Below are 24870 nucleotides of genomic sequence, written 5' to 3' on the forward strand. Positions count from 1 at the left end.
AAAGGCCTGGCACCCCCTGCAATGAGACGACAGTGCTGCCTCCTGCTCGGAAGAGGGAGGCTGGGGGTCCTGGCCAAGCCACCCCCTTCTCACCCAGAGTCACAGCCATGTGGGCCTCTCTGGGGGCCTCCAGGGATGGGGTCCTGGGAAGCAGCCCCCAGCCAGTCCTTGCAGAGGGCACTGAGTGTTTCACAGTCAGGCTGGTCTCACCACCACGAGCTGCCCAGTGGTCATCTTGCAGAGGTTCAGTTCGGAGTCCACCAGCACTGGCCTCGACCCTGGTGGGTCCAGAGTGAGTGTCAACATGTGGCTGTGCCAGGATGCCCAGTGCCCTGTGGTGCAGGGCCAGAGGATGTGCTGGGGCCCATCAGGAAGAAGGGCCCGCGGCAGCTGGGTGGCATCCACCTGCGTTCAGGACCAGTCTGAGTTCAGACCCGCGATTCCAAAGGGTGCCAGGAGAACCAGAGCCCCACACTCTGAGGTCCCCTGTGGTCAGTATGGAGGTGGCTGGCAGTGACGCCCATGTCTCCCAGCTCCTTCGTTGGTAGCTGGCTTTGTCTTCCTGCTTCTTAATCAGCAGGGTCTGGTGACCCAGTTCAGTTGTCTAGCCATCATAGCCAGGTTCTTGGATCCATTCACTCCTGGGGTCCACACACATTACAGGAGCCCCATCCCAGAGCCAGGCTGGGCGCTTCATGCTGGAGAGAGACGCCAACACGGTGTGTCCTCTGTCCCCAACTGTTCTGTACCAGTAAAGGGAAGAAAGATGGTGTGCCCTCACCAGGCCAATGAGGAGCTGCAACACTAAGTGGTGGTGGTATGGCTGGTGAAGTCTCTAGGAGATGACAGGGTTGGGGGGAATGTATTTTGCACATGGGCTGATGTGCACTGGGGGCAGTGGGCTGGCCGTAGTGGGCTGAAGAGTGGCCCCACAAAACACCTGTGTGCCTGGAGCCTCTGCGCGTCAGCTTATCTTGAATGAGGCAAGTGGACACAAGAAAGCTGGTACATTCTGGTAAGCAGTGGAACTGCAGTGGGGTTGCAGAAGATTCCTGAGAGAGGGGGGCTGGAAGTCAAGAGGTCACACAGGACCATGTGAGCCAGCTGAAGTGCTTGGACTTTGTCCCCAAGTCCACAAGGCCACTCAAGGCCATTGAACAATGCTGGGGGGTGAGGTGGCAAGAGCCTCTGCTTTAGGAGAATCACCACGTCCACTCTGTGGGGATGAGGGCAAGACTGAGGAAGGGTCTGGCCAGGGACAGGAAGGCAGCACATGCCCACTTTTTAGGTGGGAACCCAGCAGAAGGTGGCAACTCAAGGTGGGAGAGGTTGATAGAAAAGGGAACTGAATGACGGCCCCGAGGCTGGGATCTGGGCAACTGAGAGGAGAGAGTGAATTCCCTGTGGCAAAGAACACATCTGAAGGGCCTTGGGTCATCCAGGGAGCCATGGAGACTGTGATGGCACAGTCATCACCCAGGAGAGGTGAACATGTTGAAGTGAAAGTGTCAGTCACTCAGTCATGTCCGACTGTTTGCGACTCCATGGACTGTAGCCCACCAGGCGCCTCTGTCCATGGGATTCTCCAGGCAAGAACACTGGAGTGGGTTGCCCACTCCTCCTCCAGGGGATCTTCCCCACCCAGGGATGGAACCTGGGTCTCCTGCACTGCAGGCAGATTCTTTACTGTCTGAGCCACCAGGGAAGCCCACCCAGAACAGTAGCAGAGGCCATCTCGGGGGAACACGCAGTGGGAGAAGAGGACTCAGAGCCTGAGACAAACTTGACAGAAATGGCCCGAGTAGTGGGAAGCATACCTGGAGTGACATGGGGGAGTGGGAGGGACATAGGAAGGCACCTCTGCAGGTGACATCTGGGACAGTAGCTGAGGGGATGGGACAGTGGACCCCAGCTCTTCTGAGCCTGGATGCCAGGGCACTGGGACTACAACTGCTGCTGGCTTTGACTCAGGAAGGGCAGGAAGTCCAAGGAGCTCTCACCTGATTGTCCTGAAGATGCCAGGTCATATGAGTGGCAAAGGTGCCCACTGGAAGGGTCAGGCCTCAGTTGGGCTCCAGAAGACTGATGGAGCTTGGGACTGGCCACTGAGAATGGTGGAAAAGGAAGGTGGCCAGGGGCAAGTACGGGATCCACAGGGTACCAAGTGGAGAGGGGACCAAGGTTATGGGAGAAGGCCAGAGACACAGGGGTTCGAATGGACAGGACAGGATAGAGGTGGGAGCCCAGACCCAAGGCTCCAGTGCTGAATCCAAAACCAGGGCGTGAGAGGTGGGTTTATTGAGAAGAAGAGCTTCAAAGGTCCTGGCATTCGACAGGAAGATGGACAAATCACATCTCGAAGCCATCACCTTGGGAGGAAAGGTTATGCCAACCGGCCTTGGGCTCTGGGAGGTGCAGTGAGCAAGAACACGCAGGAGTGCTTTTCTTTAGACATGTTGTGTTATTTGTCATAGCTTTTTTTTAAAATTTCACAAGGTATTTATTTATTTTATTGAAGTATAGTTGATTTACAATGTTATGTTAGCTTCAGGTATATAACAAAGTGATTCGGATATATATATATATACACACACACACACACATATATGCATATATATACATATACTCTTTCAGATTGTTTTCCCTGATATGTTATTACAAAGTATTACAGAAGGAGCTTTGAGAGCAATTTAGAGACTTGGGTGGAGGCAAGGCTGGTGCTGGAAGGACAGGGCCAGTGGTGGGGGGAGAGGACACAGAGATGGGGAGGGGAGGCTTGGCTAAGACAGAGACAGTGTCCCAAGCTGTTACTGGGAGCCAGAGCACAAGACCTTGGGGACTTTGTTCTGTTGACTAGGAAGAGTCCGCTCAGGCTTATAGACGTGGGGACTCCATCTTTGATTCCCTCTTCTCTTCTGGGGCCGTAGAGAACAGGCAGCTCAAGCCAGGGATGCCATAGGGAGGCCAAAGTCCCAGTCACAGTCCCTGTGGCTCTGGACAGGTCCCAAGAGCCAAGTCCTGCAGGTTGACACATTGGGCTCTAGGTTACACTCATGGTCCCTGCCCACGCCAGCCCCAACAGGGGTCCCTAAAATGGAGGCGTGGTGAAGAGAGGCCACCATGGCTAGGAAACGAACCTCAGGCCTTGGCTTTTCTCTCTGTGATAGTGAAATGGTGCTGGGGGTGAGGGGCGATGGGGGGCAGGTGGCAGGTACTGAGGAGGGGTGAACACACCATGTTGGAGGGAGACAGCTCTGAGGACCCCTGAGAGGAACCCCCGACCCTCACAGCCACCTGCCAAGAGGGCCAGCTTCAAGGGCCTGAAGCAGCATCTGTGGGGAGAGAGTGACCCTCCCCTGGCCCTGGCGCCATCAGGCCTTGGCCTTCCCCTCGCTCTTCTTCTGTCTCTCCTCTTTGTGAGAAGCAGGTACAGCAGAGTAATAGCTACTCTCTCAATTTAGACGGGAAAAATCCCCACAGAGTTGGCAGAGAGATCCTGGGCCTTCCTTGTGGCAAGCCTCTCGAGTACAAGACTAGGGAGAGGGTGACAGTGGGGTTGGCGGGGAGGCATGCTTGGGGACAGGGACAAGGCCGAGGGGCAATGACAGAAGGCCTCGTCTGGGCCAGAGTGGGTCTGAACTCACAGGCAGACCAGGGTCTCTCCACTGGCTGTTCACCGCCATTTTGGACCATGTGGACCACTCTCTGTGGTTTCTCTGCGACCTGGAGCTCCATCCTTCCTCGCTGGGGCTGTGTTACTGGGCCCCCTCCCGACACCACGAAACCTTGAAATCTGTGAGAAAGATGGGCTTGGACCCGAGCCCTGACACCAGAGACTGGGATCCTCAGCCTCATCTCTCAGGGGCTTGGTTTCCTCATATGGAAGCTTCGTGGCCCTTGTTCCTGGCACGGTGACCGGAAAAAGCCACTGTTCTCATTATTTAAGGGTCTCACGAGGGGGCCTTCTGGGCCAGCAAGGAGGGCCAGCTCCAAACTTCGTGACAGCAAGGCTTCAAAGGGCAGCAAGTATGACTTGACATGGCAAAAGCCCACTCAAGTCTCCCTTCCAGGGGCCAAGTGGCTCCAGGCTCGCCCTGTGCAACGCTCTCCCCTTGACTCTTGCAGCTTCAGCACTGAAGCCATAGCCAAGGGGCAGGTCCCTGACCTGGGCCTTGGCCCCCTCCTGACTTCATTGATCCCAGTCACTGCTGAGGTGTTCCCAGACCGGACTGGGGTGGAAAGCTCCCACAACGGGAGGAGATGTGTGCAGAGCTGTGCCCAGCACCCCTGACCCCAGGACAGCAGTGACCCAGCCAACCTGCTAGCAGGCCTTGGTCTGGGTGCAAGGAGCTCCCGGGACACAGGCTGGCCTTGCTGTATTGGGACGCGAGGTGATCAACCTGTGATACAGGGAGGCAGACCCCTGAAGATGAGGACATGAGAAAACCCCACAGCATCCCCAGGAGCCCCTCCCAGCCCCCCAAAGACAACTGAGCCAGAGCCAGGGGCCTGAACCCACTGTTCTGTTTCACACATTCCTTCCTGTGAGGCGATGGCCTGAGTCAAGAGCCATGTTCCTGGCGGGAGGACAGGGAAATGTGACCAGAGAACCCGGTGATGGCCTCAGTCACAGAGGTCTTCATCAGAGCGGTTGGTGACAGGTCCCGCAGCAGGGGATGAAAGACAGGGCTGAAAGGGGCCTGATTTCCTGGCCTGTCCCTTCCACCTTTCTGGTTCCCCTCTCCTGGGACCATTCAGCCCTCTGTCTCATCCCCTCCCACCACCGGCCCCTGGTTCCCTCTCGCCTCCCTTTGCCTGTCCAGCTAATGGGCGTGGGAGTCCAGTTCTCTCCCAGTAAAAGAATTATATCATCTGAAACGTACATCCCAACACACGTGCTGCACGGCTTCTTGGGAAGACAAGGACCAGGAGCCTGCGCGGCTGGCCAGAGTGGGTTGATAACCAGGTTATCAAACCTGAACTGGAGCCCTCCCAGAATGGGGATGTTAATGGCTCCTGAGGTCCTGGCCCCACAGAAATCAATCGCTGCTGCGCTGCACACACTGCCTCCCTCCTGTCTTCTCTGTCCCTTTCACCTGGGCTTCAAGTGCCGATCTGAGAGCCATCACTGGGTCATTTGGTTTCCAATGCCCGCAGATGGTCCTGCCAGGGGGGCTGCGGCGGGCAAGTGGGGTGCCTGGGAACAGGGCCTAGGATGTGCTCCCGGAGGCATGGCAACTGGTAGCGCGAGATGCGTCCAGAAGATGCTGGCTACGCGCCTCCGAGGGGGGAGGGGCGGTGAAGCCTGTTACCCAGCGGTGGAGGGGCGGCGGCGGCCGGGGGGGGCGGTTGTCATGTGAGCAAATGGCTTCAGCGGAGGATATTGCGCTCGGTGGGACCCAATGGTTGCCCAGAAATAAAGGCTCACGTGTACGTGCACCCGAACACCGGTGCTCTGGGGACGCCGGGGCCTCCATGCAAGGACCCAGTGAGACAGGCCTTTCTTCAAAGCTTTGATTGTCTGAAAAGTGACCCAGAATCAGGACCTGGAAAAGCTGCATATTCACAGGTACGGCCGCCTTCAGTCACAGGTGCATAGGAGCGCATCCCGGCCACCGCCCAGCTTTCTGCTCCTCTGCCCTGCACAGGCAATTTCTGCTGTGTGTCTGGGGTGGGTGGGGGGCTTGGGGGGTGCCCAGTGGGAGAAGCAGGGAGGCCAAAGAGGAGAACCCACCCTGAGGTTTCTGTTAGGACCTGAGCATGCAGGCTTGGCTGCTTCAGAGGCAGGCCCAGCTATGCCTTCAAAACAGCCTCCATTCCGACATGGCTGGCCTCTCACTCAAGTCCTCTTCGAGAAGGTTCTCCACCTCATCCCTCAACAGGGTCACAGGCTAGGCCTGGCTAGCCAAGCCCCTGAGGATGAGGCAGGTGGACTCCGTTTCCCCAGGAGGACCAGGTCTATGTCCTCGGAGCTCCCAGGACTGGCCCGGCGGTTCGGGTTAGCTTTCTTCGCTTCCAGCGCTGGGTGGGTCTTGCCTGGAGTGCAGAGGCCCTGTGGGAGGGCTGGGATAGCAGCTCTGCAGGGGTGAGGGTGGCATCATCCAGTCCAAATATTCCTCCTCCAGCCGTTCAACCCTGAGTCACTAAAGCACAGGATTGGGGGGGGTGGGTAGTACTCCAACCTTTTCAGAAACTCCTCTGCGAGTCAGCTCACCAAAGCCTTTGCAGGGGGCCGAATGCCCAGGGCCAGGGGCACGGCTGCCATGTGTCTTCCCCAAATGGGAGGGTCCCCAGGAGAGCTGGCCCCCATCTTTTCTGCTTTCCATGTATTTTGCCCCTTTGACAGACCAAAATGGTCCTAACGCTGAACGGCATGCCTTTTAGGACAGGTTGCTATCTTAGCAAAGGGCCCTCTGACTCCAGGACAGCTGGCAGTGTGGATGGCACAGAAGCAAGGGGTAGAGTGGCAGGACCCACTCACGGTTTCATTTGCCTGCCTGCTTGCCATCGTCTTGGCAGTTTGATTCCACGCCGGCCCCTGGGACCCTGCTGCTGAATGGGAGGTGAACGATCAGCCCAGCGCACAGATGCACCTGCCAGCGAGGGTAGCCTCGAAAAGCCCAGACATTCAAGGGTGGAGGGCGGTAAGGGCAGGCACGTGCTGAGGGCTGAAGGAGGCCAAAGGGCAGGCTGGGCCTGCCAGGCTGGTGGAATCTGGACCCTGCCCCAGCTTCCACACCCTGGAGAGAGACTGCTGCAAAGCTGGGGAGGGCCCTTGGAGATGGTGAGGTCTGCTCCATCCCCAAACACACAGCCTCTGTCCTCTTTTTCCCAGGGGTGATGACTCAGGAGAATTCAGGCTACCGCTGGCATCCCAGCCCTCCCAACATCCCCCTCCACTCTGACCCTGTCACCACACAGTGGCATGACCCCCAGGAAACCACTGCCTCAGTTTCCCTAGCTATAGCAGGGGAACCGTCTCCTCCAACTCCCAGATGGGTGTAAAAACCAAAGGAGGCTCGTGATGGGTGGGACCCTGGCCCGAGGGCCAGAGGAAAGCACCCCAGGCCTGCAGACAGCACCCCCTCCCTGCCCCACCCCCCACCGTCCTGGCCACACCCCTTCCAGGCACTCAGGCCCCAAAGCTCCAGGAGCCAGAATCTGATATGCGAGGATGGCAGAAGACAGGAGTCGGGGAACTGCGGGTTGGGCGCTTGGTATGCTCTCACCCGGACCTTACACCTTAGCCCCTGGGGCATCAGGAGATGGCCCCAGGGGGCCGAGCTGTGCCTGGTCCTCGATGGCCACAGGAGTGCCAGGGCGGACTGTTCCAGGCAACCAGCCCAGGCCCGACCGAGGTCAGGGCCTCCCACCCGACTCCGGCGGCCCAGGCTCCAGGCTCGGAGACCCCGCGGCGAGGCGGTTGGGGGGGCCGGGGCCGCAGGGGCATCCCCCACCTCCCCATCCCCGCCGAGAGGGGCCGCCGGGGGCAGAGCGGGCCGCTGGCGGCAGGTGGGAGGCAGGCGGGCGGGGGAGGTGGGAGCAGACGCCGGGCAGGCCGCGGCCCCTCCCCGCTCCCTCCTCGCGCGCCTCAGCCGGCGACATTGCCCCTCCTGGGCAGGGGGCGGAGAAGACGGCGGCGGTAGGGGAGGAGGCGGCGGCGGCGGAGGCGGGATTTGGAGTTTCCCTCCGCAGCGGCGGCGGCGGCGGCGGCGGCAGCGGCCGCTCGGCTCCAGGCGAGGCCGCCGCCCGAGGCTCCGGTGGCGCGCGGCGGCCGCGGCGGTAGTGCTTCCCGCCGGCCCGGCTTTTGGAAACTTCCCGGCCGCGACGCGCGGAGCCGGCGCAGGAAGCCGAGCGGAACGGAGGTGAGCGGGGCACGCGGCGCCCGGGCACCCACCCCACCCCCACCCCGCCTGGCCGCCCCCCCCGACGTGTGTGCGCCTCCGCCCTGCGCCCCCAAAGTCTCGCCAGCGCGCACCCTGCCAGGCCGACGCACGCGCCCCTGGGAGACCCACTCAGTGCGCCCGCCCGTGCACCTCCCGTGTCCATGGCCACGCACACCCCCTGACACTTACACGCGCGTGCACAAACCGTGCACCGCGGACCCAGGGCCCTGCAGTGCACGCCCCAGCAGCGGCTAAGTCACCATCGACTACTGTCCCCAACTCAGGCCAGCACCCATCCCAGACGCTGCCACGCCTCAGTACACACCCAGGCGCGCGAGAACGTGCGCGCGCGTTCACACACCACACACACACACACACACACACACAGATGCGCACACACATACATAGATACCCAACACATCCCTGGGATATCTGCACTAACACAGCCCCCCTCGCCGGCCCGCACCATCTCTAACTCCCCATATGCTCATTACAGACACCCCACCCACGTTACCAGCCCAGAGACGCTGCCATCCACCCACCCCTGGACGAAGCCCCAGCAGGAACCCCCACCCAGAGGCCGACACCACACTCCAGCTGGCTCCCCAGGCCTGCACCTTGTACACCCCCAACATGTGTGCACACCTGTGGGATTCTGGATCTTGGGCACCCTGGCCCGCCCCCATGGCACATAGCCCTCCACGTCCTCTAACACGTCTCAGTCTCTCCCACCAAGCACGTTCCAACACCTGGCACACGGGTTCTGGAGGCTGCAGCATTTGGTGGCATCTCTGCCAGGCGCCTCTGGCTCGCCTTTGCAGCAGTGGCTCGCCACCCTGAGGCCCCCCAGGTGGCTCCCTAAACAGGCCCTGAGTCTCCCCAGCGACTGACTTGGCCTGGTCCCTAAGAGATAAGAAAGGCACTGGGGGTGCAAGGTACCCTACTTAGATGGGGGAGGGCAAGGGAGAGGCAGGCAATTGAGATGGAGGCCACCCAGCTGAGGCCAAAGGGGCCCCAGGTGTTGGCATGCACGTAGTAGGTGGCTTTCCTGGAGGCAGGAGTCAGAGTACCCGTGTGTGTGTGCCCGCCTTCCCGTGCAGTGGGGGCAGCGGGGGGGGGGGTAGGAACCGTGTGCGCACGTGTGCTTCTGCATGTCTGGGTGTGTGACCCGCTGAGGGAGAAAGCAGGACCGGCCACCCCCCTGGGCTCCCTGGTGCAACAATTGGTTTCATTCATTCATGCCTTCTTTGTTCACGAGCATTTCTTCCGTGAGCGCCGCGTGCCAGGCCCTTCCCTGGGGGGCTGGGGCCAGCTCGGGGCCGGGCACACACCCGCTCCTGCCTTGGAGGAACTCCCAGTCCCGCCAGGAGGCCGACCCGGCAAAGCAGAAAGCCATCCCCAGCGGAAAGTGGATGTGGAGGAAAAGACACTGGATTTGGCCGAAGCGCTGTGGCTGGGAGTTCCAACCGGGCCAGACGGCCCAATTGCTGCCACCGGGCCGGCGGGACCCGAGTGTTTGGGGGTGGGGGCGGGCGTGTGGGGGGCAGGCGGGGAGCCGCTCTCAGGAGGCTCCCGAGCCCCAGGGGCGCACGGGCAGCGGCGTTTCCGCGGCCTCAGAGGGGCACTGCTTGAGCTGGGCGGAGGCCAGGGGCGCCCGGCAGGAGAGGGGGGCGGGCGGCGGGCGCAGGGCCCACCCTACGGGAAGCGCGCGCGGATTGAGGGGGCCTGGCGAGGCCCCTGCACGCCCCGCGAGCGTGCCTGGGGAGTGGGTGCGGGGCCCGGTGCACCCCCCCCAGACGGCTTTGCAGGGGGGCCCGGCGAGGGTCGGGGGAGGGGGGCTTGGCGGCGCTCAGCCCTGCACTGCGGAGGTGGCAACAGGTTCCAGGATGTCTTCCTGCTGTTGGCACAGCGGGCGCTGCTGGCGCTGGGCAGCGAGCACTTTGGTGATTGAACGCCCCCTCCCTCCGAAGGCTCACTCCCACGCGGCTGACCAGCAGGAATCTGGGCAAGGGGCAGACCTGCACAACCCCTGCCCAGGGGCAGAATTTGCCTCCCTGGCCTGATGCTGGTCCCCTCCCCCAGGGAGCCCTCTCCAGAAAGCAGGCCTTGGCACCACGGGAGCTCCTGCCTCCCGCGGGGTGGGCGACCCTCTCTCCAACCCCTTGAGACCACAGAACGGGGCAGGAGCCCAGGCGTGTCTCTCTCTACCTCCTGGCAACAGGGCGCCCACCCCCACTCTGGCGACTTGGCCAAGCCAGACACACCAGGCTGGCACATCCCGGAACCCTGAGTGCCTTCAACCCCGGCCCACTCTGGGGTCCTTCCCACAGCTGCAGCAGGCCTGGAGGGAGCCCCCCAGGGCTGGTGGCTTCCCACCTCTGCCTTTGGGAACTTGGGATGTGAGAGAAACGAAATGCACACACAAAACACCCCCCCCCCCCAACTCGGCTCCAGTTCAGCTGGTAACCTGAGGGAACTGAGGTCTGGAGCACAGAGGAGGGAGACAGAAACCTGAGGGAGGGGAAGTGAAGAAGTAATCGAATCAGAACAGGCTGCAGAGGAGGCAGCCCAGGCTAGGGGCGAAGGGACCCAGGCCAGCTGCCCACGGCCCCTGGAGCCAAGTGATGGGACTCATCCCAGAGACCAAGACATGGTGGAGTGTGGCTGGAGACAAGTCCCAGCCTGGTGGCCCACTGGGCTGGGAAGGGAGGCAGGGTAGGAAGGGGCAATTAGAGGCCCCTTTGAGGCAACCTGGCTCTCTGTGACCTGCCCTCTCCCCAGCAATACCTCCTGCATGTCCCCATCCTACTTTGTGTTCTGATCAGTGACCCCCCCAGCAGCTCTGCATCTCTCACTCCTTAGTCACCTCTCTTGTGGTGCCCACCCTTTGTGCGCACCACAGTCTACCTTTGTTTACTTAGTTCCTTGGGGGTGGAGTCCCAGTGTGGGGTTCTTCCCAACTCTGGGTGTATATTACCAATTTCCAAAAGAGCCACACCAGCATACCTCTAGCAATCAACAACAGAGCAGCGTGCCCATCTCACAGTAGCCATGCCAACACTGGGTGTTCTCAGTCTGAGAACATTTTACTAATGTAACAAGCAGGAAGTGTTACCTTGTTTTCTGTCATTGTTAGGTGGGCTTTTAAATTTGTTTTCCTTCCCATGCCTGAAGTTGTACCTTTCTCTAAATGCCTTGTACCAGCTGCATGTGCTCCTTCATGCAGTCTTTTCTGGTTCCTTGCCATGTACCCATAGGAGTCTCAACCTTTTGATTAATTTGTATGAGCTTTCTCTTATCTGCTGTACACCTTCCTTCAACTGGCCTATTTGCTTTAGGGCTTTAAGCCAAAAAAAAAAAGGGACATAGACCAGACTTTTCAGAAGCTCCGCCATCTCATTTCATTGTCAGCATTTATCGCACCTGGTATTCTCTCGTTCCATCCCTCGGTTTATTACTGATCTGTCCTGCTGGCCTGGGAGTGCCTTGCATCAAGGGCCCAAATGTGTCCTGTCAGTTCATTGTCCTGTGTCCACAGAAGGTTCTGGAGGCTACCACGGGGCCTTTACTGCAGGGCAGGGCTGAAGGGAGTTGAGGCAAACAGGCCTGGATATGGGGAGAGGGCTTTGAAAGCTCTGATGGCGACCTGGGCCAGCACAGGGGTGGAGGGGACAGTACAGAAGTGAGAGACATTTAGGCAGAAACGCCTTGACTCTTGACTAGGAAGGAAGCAGCCCGAGGAGCCAGGCTGACTCCCAGGATCAATAGGGCAGGGCTCTTGGAGTCGTTGGCCTGGCTCATGCCAATAAAGCTACTGGGGTGCCCCGAAGCTGCCCTTTGCCTACCCAGCCTTCCAGCTAGCCCTTGGGCCGAGTTCTGGCCAGAAGGCAGCAGTGGATTTGTGGTTCCACTTCCTTTTCCCCTCCACCACTTCCCTGGCAGCCATGGTGACAAGCCTGTTATATGGATGAAGCCACTAAACTCCAGTCCCAGGACGAGGTGGTCCAGGGGCACCCCAAGTGAGCCTGGCTGGAGGTGGGGCGGGGTGGGGCGGGGGCACAGGGCTCTTGTCCACACCCCTCCCCCTGTCTCCAGGGGCCTGGCTGGCGCCGGCCAGGAGAGCTGCAGCTGGTCCCCTGCTGGGCCCCTGACCTGCCCTTGGCCTCTGCCCCTGGCCCTGTCCCGCTTGGGTGGAAGCCCCAGCCCAGCGCGCCACTTGCGGGGGCCCACTCACTGGCTTTCGAGGGCACCCGTTGGCTCGCTGGCCCCCCTGAGCCCGCCCCCGCCGCCCCGCCCCTCCAAAGGCAACTCCACGTCCAAAGGCAGCTGGCTTCCAAGGTGGGAAGCTGGGTCGCAGTGCCAGGAAGCTGCGGGTGCGCGCGGGCGGCGGTGGACTTGTCTCCACGTGCGGCACGCTCCTTCTGCCATCCTTCCCTCTTCCCAGTGGCCGGGGCCGGGGCAACCCAGCCCGGGAACGACCCCCCTCGAGCCGCGGTGGCTGTGTCCGGGACATCCGCGAGCGACCCCTCGCCGCGGGATCACGCTCCAGGTCTCTCCTTTTGTTTTCTCCGGGTGGAGTCGGGCAGCACCGAGAGGTCCCCCCTGCCGAGGGCCAGAACCTGTGCACCGACTCTATCTCCCAGGCCCTGGCGGGCAGTGGGGACGATCTCGGTCTAGAGCCCCTCTCCCCCCCACTCCCTCCCCTCACCCCGCGCGTACGCGGGTACCCCAGTAGGAAGCTGGAAAGCGGGGAGTGATTGCGGGCGTGCGAGACGCAGGAAGGGGCCTGAGCCCCTCTGAGGGGCCAGGAGGGACCCTAGCGGCTCTCAAAGGGGGCCGTCGGACACCCAGCCTTCCTCGGCTGGGGCACCTTTCGAATTTCCCTTCTCCGGTGGACACTTGAGTGGCTGCCTGGGGCGTTTTTCTTGGGGCGCACGGGGGTGCCTTTGGGCATGCTGTGGGAGAGGCAGGAGAAGAAGATCCGGCGATAGAGGGGCTCCCCTGCGGGATCCCAGGCGCCTTGTTTCTGGGCACGCAGATCGCGGGCTCACGTCTCGTGCCTTCCCTCTCTCCGCAGCTCCGGAAGCCCGACGTGCCGGGAGCTGCGAAGCCATGGAGGGTCTGGGCCGCTCGTGCCTGTGGCTGCGCCGGGAGCTCTCGCCCCCGCGCCCGCGGCTGCTGCTGCTCGACTGCCGCAGCCGTGAGCTCTACGAGTCGGCGCGCATCGGTGGGGCGCTGAGCGTGGCCCTGCCGGCGCTGCTGCTGCGCCGCCTGCGGCGGGGGAGCCTGTCGGTGCGAGCACTCCTGCCTGGGCCGCCGCTGCAGCCACCGCCGCCCGCCCCGGTGCTCCTGTACGACCAGGGCGGGGGCCGGCACCGGCGCACCGAGGCCGAGGCTGAGGAGTGGGAGGCCGACTCGGTGCTGGGCACTCTGCTGCAGAAGCTTCGGGAGGAAGGCTACCTGGCCTACTACCTACAGGGTAGGTACCGGTGGTGGGCAGCTGGCGGGCACCCGTCTGGGGAGGACCCCTGCCTAGGGAGCGCAGGACCCCACCTTCGGAGGGCCAGCCGAATCCATCTGATCGTGGGCGAGCCCGACCTCCTGTGGTCCAAAGTAGAGATGAGAGTCTGTCCTCCTCTGAGCCTGACCTTGGGGAAGCCCTTTACTCTTGGGAGCCCCAGTTTCTGAGCCTGGAAAATGGGGAGAATCTGATATGACCTGGCTCCTGGGACCCCAGTGGGTCCCTATCGCCCCCTCCCCTAGCTTCTAAGCCATGGGTAAAGGAGGCTGGAGCCCCAGGACAAATCCCCCCTGCTCACCCAAGGGCTTGGAAGGGGGAGGGGAAGACAGGGAGAAAAACCGCTAAGGCAGAGACTTCCCCTCCCCCTGCCACGGTCAGCACAGGGCTGGGGGGCGGAGAGGCGATGGACAGACACAGGCGTGTTGGCTCCTTGCCAAGCCAAACACACCCCCCGCCCCAGAGATCCAGGAGAGAGACAGGATTTCCAGGAACCTAGACCCCTCTCCCCATTGAGGAGGGTCATTGTACTGTCATCCCTTGCTCAATTCTGAATGCACAGGGATATAGAAATATAGAACATGTTGGATTTCTAGTGCCGCCCCCCCCTCCCAGCCGGGGGAAAATAGTAGTTATTTGGAGATGGAGTTGTTCCCTTCTGGGCACTTTGGGACCATTCAGGTGACACGCTGCACTCTCTCCCGTGCTCTGAAGAGCACACAGACGTGGCTGTGCCCTGGCCCCTGATCTCACCCAGGCAGACAACTCACATCTGAACCTTTCCTTGTCTTTAACTGATGCCCGCTGTCCTTCCCAAGGCTGGCACTATGTGTTGAGCCCTCACGCCTGCCTTGGCTTGGCCCCAGGGATGTGAGATCCTCTTTGGCTTGCCGTCCAGAGGACTGGCTCCAGGGCTAAGCACATCATTTGGGACACCATGTAGGTCAAGGCTGCTCACTCCTGAGTGCCCCTTGGGTACATCTGCCCACCCCCCTCTTCAGGCATCAGAAGGATCTAGGATTGGATCCCTAACCCCAGCCAGGGCACTCAGCTGCCCGGGAGGCCACCTCAATGGGCTCCCCGTCTCGTCCCCTCTCCCAGGTGGCTTCAGCAGATTCCAGGCCGAGTGCCCTCACCTCTGTGAGACCAGCCTCGACCGCCGGGGGGGCCCGAGCATGGCCCCACTGCCCAGCCCAGTGGTGGGGCTGGGGGGCCTGTGCCTGGGCTCCGACTGCTCTGATGTGGATTCCGAGCCTGACCGTGATGCAATGAGCTTCGGCCTGGATTCGGAGGGTGCCACGCCCCCCCCAGCAGGGCTGCTGCCATCCTTCCCTGTCCAGATCCTGCCCAACCTCTACCTGGGCAGTGCCCGCGATTCGGCCAACGTGGAGAGCTTGGCCAAGCTGGGCATCCGCTACATCCTTAATGTCACCCCCAACCTCCCCAACCTCTTCGAGAAGAATGGCGACTTTCATTACAAGCAGATCCCCATCTCAGACCACTGGAGCCAGAACTTGTCCCAGTTCTTTCCGGAGGCCATTGCGTTCATCGGTGAGTCCACTCCGCCCTCCCCACTCCCTCCCCAGCCCCCACAGGCTTGCCTTCCCCCGGGGCCCAGCCCAGGATGGCCCTGCTGGGGCCGGGCGGCTCCAAGGATGTGATCCCCACGATGGGCCATCTCACACGGGGTCCCCATCTGCCCCCACTAGACGAGGCCTTGTCGCAGAACTGCGGGGTGCTCGTTCACTGTCTGGCGGGCGTCAGCCGGTCCGTCACCGTCACCGTGGCCTACCTCATGCAGAAGCTGCACCTCTCGCTCAATGACGCCTACGATCTGGTCAAGAGGAAGAAGTCCAACATCTCGCCCAACTTCAGCTTCATGGGGCAGCTGCTGGACTTCGAGCGCAGCCTGCAGCTGGAAGAGCGCCGTGCCCAGGAGAGGGGCAGTGGAGGGCAGGAGTCGGCTGCCTCTGATCCCCCCTCTTTCTTCACCACCCCGACCAGTGATGGCGTCTTCGAGCTGGACGCCACATAGGGCCCCAGGGCACCCTCCAGCGGGTGTGCCCAGCCCAGCCACCCGCGTGCTGGGGAGGAGGCCAGAGGGGGCTTGGCCTAAGCAGAAGTGGGGGGTGGAGGGGGGGAGAGCACAATACCTCATTTGGGGCTGTGGGACGAGGCAGAGGCTGGGGACCCCCTCCAGGGTGGTGGTGGGGACAGCCCTGTCTTACCCACTGGAAACATCCACGGGGAATCCTATTAAACGTGCCTACGGGCCAGGCCTGGGGCCACCGGCCTGACCCGCGCCGCTTTGGGGCGGAACCCCGCTCCAGAACCTGCCTGTTCTACGACTGTTACTTTTCTTTTGGGGGGGGTGGTTGGGAGTGGGGGTGTGGATTCCCATTCTGAGGGATGATTCCAGGTGGCTGCCGGTTCCCTGGGCCCAGGAGATGTGTGCTCAGCCAACTCCCAAGCCTCCCCGGGGTCTCCCGTTCAGGAAGGGCGTGGGCCTCTTATGGCCACAGGGACCTGCTCCCAGCCCCATCCCTGTTGCCATGCGGCTAGACCACCATCACCACCAGCATAGTCACCCCGTGCTCCTCCACAGGGGCCTGAGGCCTCTTGGGATGCGGGGGAGGGGTGGGGGGACTCCCAGGGGACATGACCTTGGAGACACAGCAGCCACCCCACAGCCACAGGGACCGTCCCCGTCTGGGTGTGCTCCTAGCCAGGAGCCACTGGGTGGGTTCCCAGCTGCACATCTGGTGCCCTGACTGTTTATCCACTTGACATTTGAAAAGATGCTTTTTTTTCCTCTTCCCCCAGATGTCTTGACAGGATCACTGGGGCTCTTTGTGACTGAGGGTGGTCAGACTGCCGCCGGAGGAGATGGGGTCTAAGCAAGAGCTGGGTGGGGGAGGGGGAGAAGACAGCCTGGAATTTGCTGCTGTGGGTCCCATGCGGCCTTGGTTGGATTGGAGGGTGGGGAAAAGGCCAAGCTTCACACACACACACACACACACACACACACACACACACACACGGTCATTCATTGCAGTACATCTCCCTGACGGGCAGCCTGTGTGCATGTGTGTCTGTGTGTCCATGTATCAGCACTCGCACACACACACCCTCCTGGCTTACAGACCTAGCCCAGGACCAGCAGTCTCCGTGGCAAGGCCATCTCACCCTGGGGAATCCACAGCACGGTTGCTTTCTTTAATTGTTCCTCAATAAATGGTTTCTGTTGAGATCCTGAGCATCTTGGAGAGTTTTGGGGGGGGAGGTGGGGTGGGAGGCCTGAGGAAGGGGGTGCACGGGGTACTCGAACACCACACCCTATCACCACTGTCATGTGCCATCCGGCGTCCACACTGCCCAGCCTCTGACTGAACCCCTCCTGCTCTCACAAGCCACTGAACTCCAACTCTGTGCCCCGTGGCTCGGGACTAGGACGCAGGCTGCAGACTAGCATGCAGCTGCAAGTCAGAGGCCTCCTGCTCACGGTCAGCTTCCCAGAGTGGGAGGGAGGCACTGAGATCTGGTGATGCAGCAAATGATGTCAGGTCCCCAGGGTGGCAAACAGATGGGGGGAGCAGGGACCCAGGTGTGACTGTGAGGGGTGGGTACTTGAGCCCCGAGACTCAGCACGGAGTCAAACCCAAGCCCCAGGACAAGGAGATGGAGCCACAGGAGGACCCAAGCTGGTGAGGGATGTGGGAAGACTGCCCGTCCCGGCGTGCAGCCCTCGCTGACATAGGGTGGAGTTGGGACTCTGAAGGCCGGGGCTGGGGGCTGGGAGAAGCATGCAGAGGCCACTGGGTCACTTGAAGTGACAGCAGGACCTTGCTCCTCTCTGGCCTCCTCCAGGGCCTTCTGCACACTGGAGCTGGAGCAGCCATTCTAAAGCCACAATTCCTGGTGACAGAGACACAGCAGGAAGTAGCAGGGAGCTGAAGCGGGGGCAGAAACAAGCACGGTGTGAGAAGGCACTGGAGACTTTGTGAACAACGTGACCCGCATTTCCAGAGCCACCCTCCTGGTCCAGAACCTCTAAAACAGAATGAACCTAAAAATCTGTTTGTGTGAATGGCTGAGCTGGTAGGGAAATAAGAGAAAGCCTCCAAGATCAGGAATGATGAGGATACTTGAGTCCAGAGAAGTGAGTCAGCTCTGGGGCCAGCACCTGACCCAGGGGCATCTACACCCAGGAGCCAGAGCCCATCCTTTCTCCTGGGACACCTTCTTTCCATGGCTTTCCAGACACCAATCACAGGATAGGAGATACCGCCTGGGCCCACACATAAAGCCAGGATTTTTGAAGGGCGGTGCTGTGCTCTCAACAGGTGTCTTCAGCACTGTATCCTGCCCCCCACCAGAAGATGGCCTCATGGGAATCCTGGAATTCTGTGCATATGGCAAAAAGGGACTCTACAGATGTGATTAAGTCATGGATCTTGAGATGGGGAGATTGTCCTGGGTTACCCAGGTGGGCCCTAAATGCCATTATTGGCATCTTTATAAGGGAAAGAGGGTGGCAGGAGAGATGAGATGTGATGACAGAAAAGGTGTCAGAGTCAAAGAGATTCGAAGATATGACACTGCTGGCTTTGAAGAAAGATGAAGGGGCCCCCAGCCAAGGAGTGTGGGTGGTCTCTAGAAGGTGGAAAAGGCAAGACAACTGATTCTTTCCTTGAGACTCTTAAAGGAATGCAGCCCTGCCCACACCTCAATTTTAGCTCAGTGAAATCTATGCTGGATTTCTGACCTCCCCCCTTTTAGAAGTAAAATCTCCAAAGGTTCATGGGGAATCTTGGTTCCCAACCAGAAACTTGATTTCCCATCCTCCCTTGTAGTTAGTTATGGCCAAGTTCTTCCATGATGTCTGCTTTTCCATCAAAGCCCTTAGCATATTAATCATAGTATTTGAAATGACTGTTCTGGTAATTCCAACATCCCTGCCATATCTGAGTCTGGTTCTGATGCTTGCTCTGTCTCTTCAAACTGTGGAGGGTTTTGCCCATTAGTGTGCCTTGCAATTTTTGGTTGAAAGCCAGGCACGATATACTGGGTAAAGGAGCTGCAGTAAGGAGGTCATTACTTACTAGTGGTGAAGTATGGTGGGAGTGGAAGTGTTCTGTAGTCCAATGGTTAGCTCTCAGTCTTTTGGTGAGCCTGTGCTTCTGGGTTGTGACCTTCGCAAGTGCTTATCAGTTCCCCCCTCTCCAAGGTGGGCTAGGATAGCTATAGGGGGCTGAAGTTGGATATTTCCCTTCCCCCAAGTCCCTTAGACTCTAATAAATGCCCAATAGGTCAGACTCTGGTATAATGGTTTGTCTTCAGAGCAGGCTTTGTTAAGAACAGAATGCTCTGGTGTATTTCAAAGTGTCAACCATCCCCCCTCCCCCCCGCCAGAAACATGAGGATATTGTTCTCCAGTCTTCACTGTGAGAACCTGATGGGACTCCTAGAGGTAAAACTCACAGAAGTGTAGGAGGTGAGAGCCTCCCTAAGAATAGGCTCCCTGCAGTTTTTAACTCTCATACTTCTCCACACTAGCCTCCAGCAAATCATTAGTTAAAGTTCAGGTTTTCCTACCCCAACACTGTACCCACTCACAAGTTTCTGCTCTGGTAAATTGTGATTTTCTGTATCCACCTGTCTGTTTCTTCAGTTGTGTGAGCAATACTTTGCCATTTGACCCCTGTTCTCTAATGGATCTAAAAACAGTTGTTGGTTTTTCAGTTTGTTCAACATTTTCTTGTTGTTGGCATCAAGTCATGACTTTCAGGCTTCTCACATGCCAGATCAGAGACTGGAAATTCCCTGGGTCTGTTTTGATTGTCTGATTCTTTGTCATTACAGGGTACATTTTTATGCTTCTTCTCTCTCAGTTAGAAAGTCTTGGTGGTGGAGTTCACCTCATTTGTTTCCTTTCTCTCTGGTACCACCAGGTCTTCACCATCTTAAAACGGTTGATTCATATATCTGCCAAGTTTTCCAGTCATGTATGGAGGAAGGGAAATTCTGAACCATGTTATTCCTTCATGGCCATATCAGTATTAACTTTAAGCTTTGTTAAGACAAATATGCATGCTAGGTTTTCTAGACTAATTACTAAAAGAATATAAATAGAGTATACTACTTTCAAACTAGTAGAGGAAAATATCAAATAACAAGGAGAAAAATCTCAATTCAGAAGAAGTAAAAAGAGGAAAATAAAGAAATAGAAACATTGGAATAAGTAGAAAGCATAAAATAAGAATTTAGAAATTAGGCCAAACATCACTAGAAAAAATCGACTAAATTATTCAACTGAAGACAAGAGTTTTAAAAATCCACCCATAAGTGGTTTGTAGTAGAGACTCCATACTTCCACTGCAGGGGGCATGGGCTCAATTCCTGGATGGGTAACTAAGATCCCACATGCCATGCAGCCCAGCCAAAAAAAAAAAAAAAGAATACACAAAAATAAAAATTAAAAACGTGGTACAGCTAAATGATAGGACAGAAAAGGAAAAGATTGAAAAGTCAGGACTTCTAGCTATGGCCAAACAAAGATATCAACAAATAACCTCAAAAAAAAAGCAATAAAGCTGGACAAAGCTGACAAATACAACCTTTATGATCTAGAACTCAACCAAAGGTATATAATAAAATGAGAAGTTAAACTTTGGGAATCTGTGGCATTCTGGCCTAGAGCTACTCCCATCCTTCCGAGCTCAGTTTGGCATGGAGGTTCTACCAGTACAAGGCAGCTCATGAAAACCAGCTGCTTCTCTGCCTAGGTTTGAAGGGGGCTAAGTCAATTTGGTGGGGAATATCCACACCCAGGGGCATTGTTAATGGAAATAAACTTCTCAGGGGCAGACCAACAGGAAAGGGCCAAAAGCTCAGCTCTACTAGACAGGCTGTGAATGTGGTTGGGGCAAGCATGTTCCTGACTAGTTGGAGAATGGAGAGGTCCCAATCTAATCAGGCTTTCCTGACTACACTGAGGCTATACACATGTATGTAGGAGATTCAAAGGCATCAGGGGAAAGAAAACCCTGGGAAGGCCTGCAAATTACCTGAATGTTGAAAGAACGCCCCTTCCCACACACAGATTCATCATCAGAGCACACAAGCCTTAGTGGCCTGAGATCTTTCAACATAGTTTCTGTCCAATCATTGACTGGCCACTAAGTTGGACAGATAATGCGGCAGCCCCTAGAAAATCAGGCTTACATTTTAAACTGTTTTTTTTAACTCAACAGAGACACCACTGACTGCACACTGCAGGTGGGGGTGGGAGGCAGTACAGTTTCACAGACTTTGTTCAAAAAAGTTACACAACAAAGAAACAAGTTCACACACACACACACACACACACACACCGAAAACTACTTCTAGGGGTAAAGGGAATATAATAATCCAGAGTTGATGGAAACTATGGTCTAAAATGTTCTATTTGTGGGGACTTCCCTTGTTGCCCAGTGGGTAAGTCTCCACACTCCCAATGCTGTGGTCTCAGGTTCCATCCCTGGTCAGAGAACTAGATCCCACATGCCACAACTAAAGATCCCACATGCCACAACTAAGACCCAGCACAGCCAAATAAATAAATATTTTTTTAAAAGTTCAATTTTCAACAAAAGAACTGTATAACATGCAAAGAAACAGTAAAGTATGATCCACATTAGGGAAAAAAGTCAACATAAACTGTCTCTGAGTGTTTCCAAATGTTAGAATTAGCAGATGAAAACTTCAAGCACATAGTATAAATAGGTTCAAAGTACTAAAGGAAGCCACATTTAAACAGTTAAAGGAAAGTATGATGACAAGAACAAATCAACAAATAGAGATTCTCCATATGGATACACAAATTAAGAAATGATAACTAAATGAAAATAGCTTTAAAGAGTGCAATAACTGAAATGACAACTTTTTTAGAAGTATTCAAGAGTAAGTTCAAGATGTTATAAGAAATTACTACTGACCTTGAAAATAGATCAACAATATTAATATACACTATACAATCTGGAGGATGGAGAGAAAAATGATATCACTCAGACACCTCTGGAACAACATCAAACATTCTAAACTATGTGTAGTGGGGGATTTTGAAGAACAAGGTCAGAATAAGTATTTGAAGAAATAAGACCAAAACTTCCAAAATTTTATGAGAAACATTAAGAAGATCCAAGAAGTTCAATGGACCCCAAATAAGATAAAGAGATAGTCATAGACACTTTACAGTCAAACTGTTGAAAACCAAAGATAGACAATTTTGAAAGCAATAGGAGAAAAATGACCCATGTAGAAGAAAACCATAATAAAATTAACAGTTAACTACCCAGAAATAATGGAGGCCAAAAGACAGTGAAGTGACATAATCAAAGAGTTGAAAGAAAAGAACAGTATCCATCAAAAATTCTGTATCTAGCAAAATTATCCCTTAAAAAATTGAAGGTTAAAAAAAGATATTTCCTGATAAACAAAGACTGGGAGAATTCATTGCTACTATACTTCTTTACAAGAAATACTAAAAGAAGTCCTTCAGGCTGACACCAGTTAGTAAGTTGAATTCACAAGAAGAAATGAAGAGGAGCCAAAATGATTAATATCTGTGTTAATACAAATGTGCCTCTTATTATTCCTCATTTCTTCTCCTAACTTCTTCCAAAAAAGTTAGAGTGCACTGATATAAAGCAATAGCTATAACACTGTCATGTTGAGTTTCTATGATAATCAATACAGATGTAATATATATGACATTAATAACAGAAAAGAGGAAGGCAGGAATGGAGCTACGTTAGAGAAAAGTCTCTACATTTTACCAAAATTAAATGAGTATTAATATGAAGTAGACTGTAATTACTTAAGATATATATTGTACTGCAACTGCAATTCAAAAGCATATAGTTAAAAATCAACAGAAGAAAAAAAAGGTACACTAAAAAACATTTAACACAAGAGAAGGCAGTCTAGGAGGAAGAGACCAACAAGAAGATACAGAGAAACCAATAGCAAAATGGCAAATGTAAATTCAGCCATATCAATCACTACATTAAATATTCATGGTCTAAACACCCCAATCAAAAATCAGAGATTCAAAAAAACAAGATTCAACTATTGAATATATATTGTTTACAAGAGAAATTTATAGCTGTAAATGCCTATACCAACAACAACAAAAAAGTCTCAAATCAATGGCCAAATGATAAATCTTAATAAACTAGAAAAAGAAAAGCAAACTAAATCCGAAGTAAGCAGAGGTAAGATAAGTGCAGAAATGATTTAGAAAACAGGAAAACTACAGAAAATCAGTGAAAACAAAAGTTGTTTTTTTTAAAAGACCACAACAGTTGATCTTACCTAGACTGATCAAGAAAAAAAGATTACCTCGGAATTCCCTGGTGGTCCAGTGGTTAGGGCCATGCAGTGAGCCAAAAAAAAAAAAAAAAAATAGGTTATCAAGGTCTAGAATGAAAAGAGGGACATTACTATTGAACTAAAAAATGTTAACAATTCTAAGGCAAACGTTATACCAACAAATTAAGACAATTCAGATGAAATGGAAAAAGACACAAATGACCAAAACTGACTTTAAATGAAATGGAAAATCTCAATAGGCTTATAACAAGCAAATAAGTTGAAATAGTAATTGAAAGTCTTCCCACAAAGAACATCCAACTCTAGAAGTCTTCACTGGTGAATTCTATCAAATAAGGCAACTGAAAATGTATGTCCACACAGAAGCTTGCACAGAAATGATCATAGCAGCGTTATTAACAATAGCCAAAAGGTATAAACAACTCAAATGTCCATCAGTGGATCCATGGATAAATAGAACATGATCTATCCATACAATGGAACATTGTTCAGCTATAAAAAGGAATGAAGTACTGATACATGTTACAATGTGGATGAACTTTGAAAACTTTATGCTAAGTGAAATAAGCTAGACACAAATAGCCACATGTTAGGATTCCATTTATGTAAAATATATGAACAGGCAAATCCACAGAGAAAGAAAGTAAATCATTCATTGCCAGGGGCTGGGAAAGGGGAAGTGGAGAGTTACCACTAACGGGTACAGCATTTTCCTCTGGGGTGATGAAAATGTTCTGAAATTAGATTGTGATGATGTAAACTGTAAATACAGATCTTCCTTAATTTATGCTGGGGTTACATCCCAATAAACCCCATCATTAGTTGAAAATATCCTAAGTCAAAAATGCATTTAATACACCTAACTTACCAAACATCATAGCTTAGCTTCGATGTGCTCAGGACACTTACATTAGCCTATGGTTGGACAAAATCATCTAACACAAAGCTCATTTTATAATAAAGTATTGAACATCTCACATAATTTTTTGAATATTGTTCTGAAAGTGAAAAACAGAATGGCTATCTGGGTACAGAATTTTGATAAGCGTTATTGGTTGTTTACCCTCGTGATCAAGTAGCTGAGCGGGAGCTTCAGATTACTGCCATGGCCTAGCATCATGAGAGGGGATTGCACCACATATTGCTAGCTTGGAAAAACATCAAAATTGAAAATTCAAAGCATGGTTTCTACTAAATGTTTATTGCTTTCACACCAGCATAAAAGTCAAAAAGTCAAACCATTTTAAGTCAGGGACCATCTGTATACTAAAAAAAAATAAATTGTACATTAAAACGTGGATTTTATGGTATGTGATTTATATCTCAGTAAAAAAAAATTAAGTTTGAAAGAAAAAGAACTGAGCAAGATATGCCAGACAAGTATTCACCAAAAGAAAGATACAGTTGCTATGTTACTATCACTGTATAAGTCGACTATAAAGCACAAGCACACAGATGGAGAGAACAAACATATGGACACCAAGGGGGGGAGGCGTAGGTGGGATGAATTGGGACACTGGGGTTGACATAGATACACTGCTGCTGCTGCTGCTAAGTCGCGTCAGTCGTGTCCGACTCTGTGCAACCCCATAGATGGCAGCCCACCAGGCTCCGCCATCCCTGGGATTCTCCAGGCAAGAACACTGGAGTGGGTTGCCATTTCCTTCTCCAATGCATGAAAGTGAAAAGTGAAAGTGAAGTCACTCAGTCATGTCCGACTCTTCACGACCCCATGGATTGCAGCCCATCAGGCTCCTCCGTCCATAGAATTTTCCAGGCAAGAGTATTGGAGTGGGTTGCCATTGCCTTCTCCAGACATAGATTCACTACCATGTATAAAATACGTGACTAATGAGAACCTACTGTACAGCACGGGGAATTCTACTAGGTGCTCTGTGGTGATCTAAACAGGAGGGAAATCTAAAAATGAGTCGATATATGTATACATATAACTGTTCATGTATAAGTGAACAATGCAAAGAAATAGAGGAAAACAATAGAATGGGAAAGGCTGGAAATCTCTCTAAGAAAATTAGAGATACCAAGGAAACATTTCATGTAAAGATGGGCACAATAAAGGACAGAAACAGTATG

At 54.6% G+C, this 24870-nt stretch overlaps 1 protein-coding gene across 3 annotated transcripts; it reads left to right on the forward strand.

Annotated features, from left to right (window-relative positions):
* Nucleotides 1–7187: 7187 nt before the first annotated feature.
* Nucleotides 7188–16652, forward strand: DUSP9 (dual specificity phosphatase 9). 3 transcript variants are annotated; one of them, XM_070462914.1, is made up of 5 exons: nt 7188–7865; nt 12331–12435; nt 12964–13365; nt 14506–14955; nt 15114–16652. In XM_070462914.1, the coding sequence occupies exons 3-5, from the start codon at nt 12999–13001 to the stop codon at nt 15437–15439; spliced, it is 1143 nt and encodes a 380-aa protein (XP_070319015.1). In that variant the 5' UTR covers nt 7188–7865; nt 12331–12435; nt 12964–12998; the 3' UTR covers nt 15440–16652. The 3 variants fall into 3 exon arrangements, with proteins under 3 accessions (XP_070319015.1, XP_070319014.1, XP_070319016.1); XM_070462913.1 differs by lacking the exon at nt 12331–12435; XM_070462915.1 differs by lacking the exon at nt 7188–7865 and having other exon boundaries at nt 9744–12435.
* Nucleotides 16653–24870: the final 8218 nt, after the last annotated feature.

Source organism: Odocoileus virginianus, unplaced genomic scaffold (genome assembly GCF_023699985.2).
Source record: "Odocoileus virginianus isolate 20LAN1187 ecotype Illinois unplaced genomic scaffold, Ovbor_1.2 Unplaced_Scaffold_18, whole genome shotgun sequence".
Taxonomy (NCBI): Eukaryota; Metazoa; Chordata; class Mammalia; order Artiodactyla; family Cervidae; genus Odocoileus; species Odocoileus virginianus.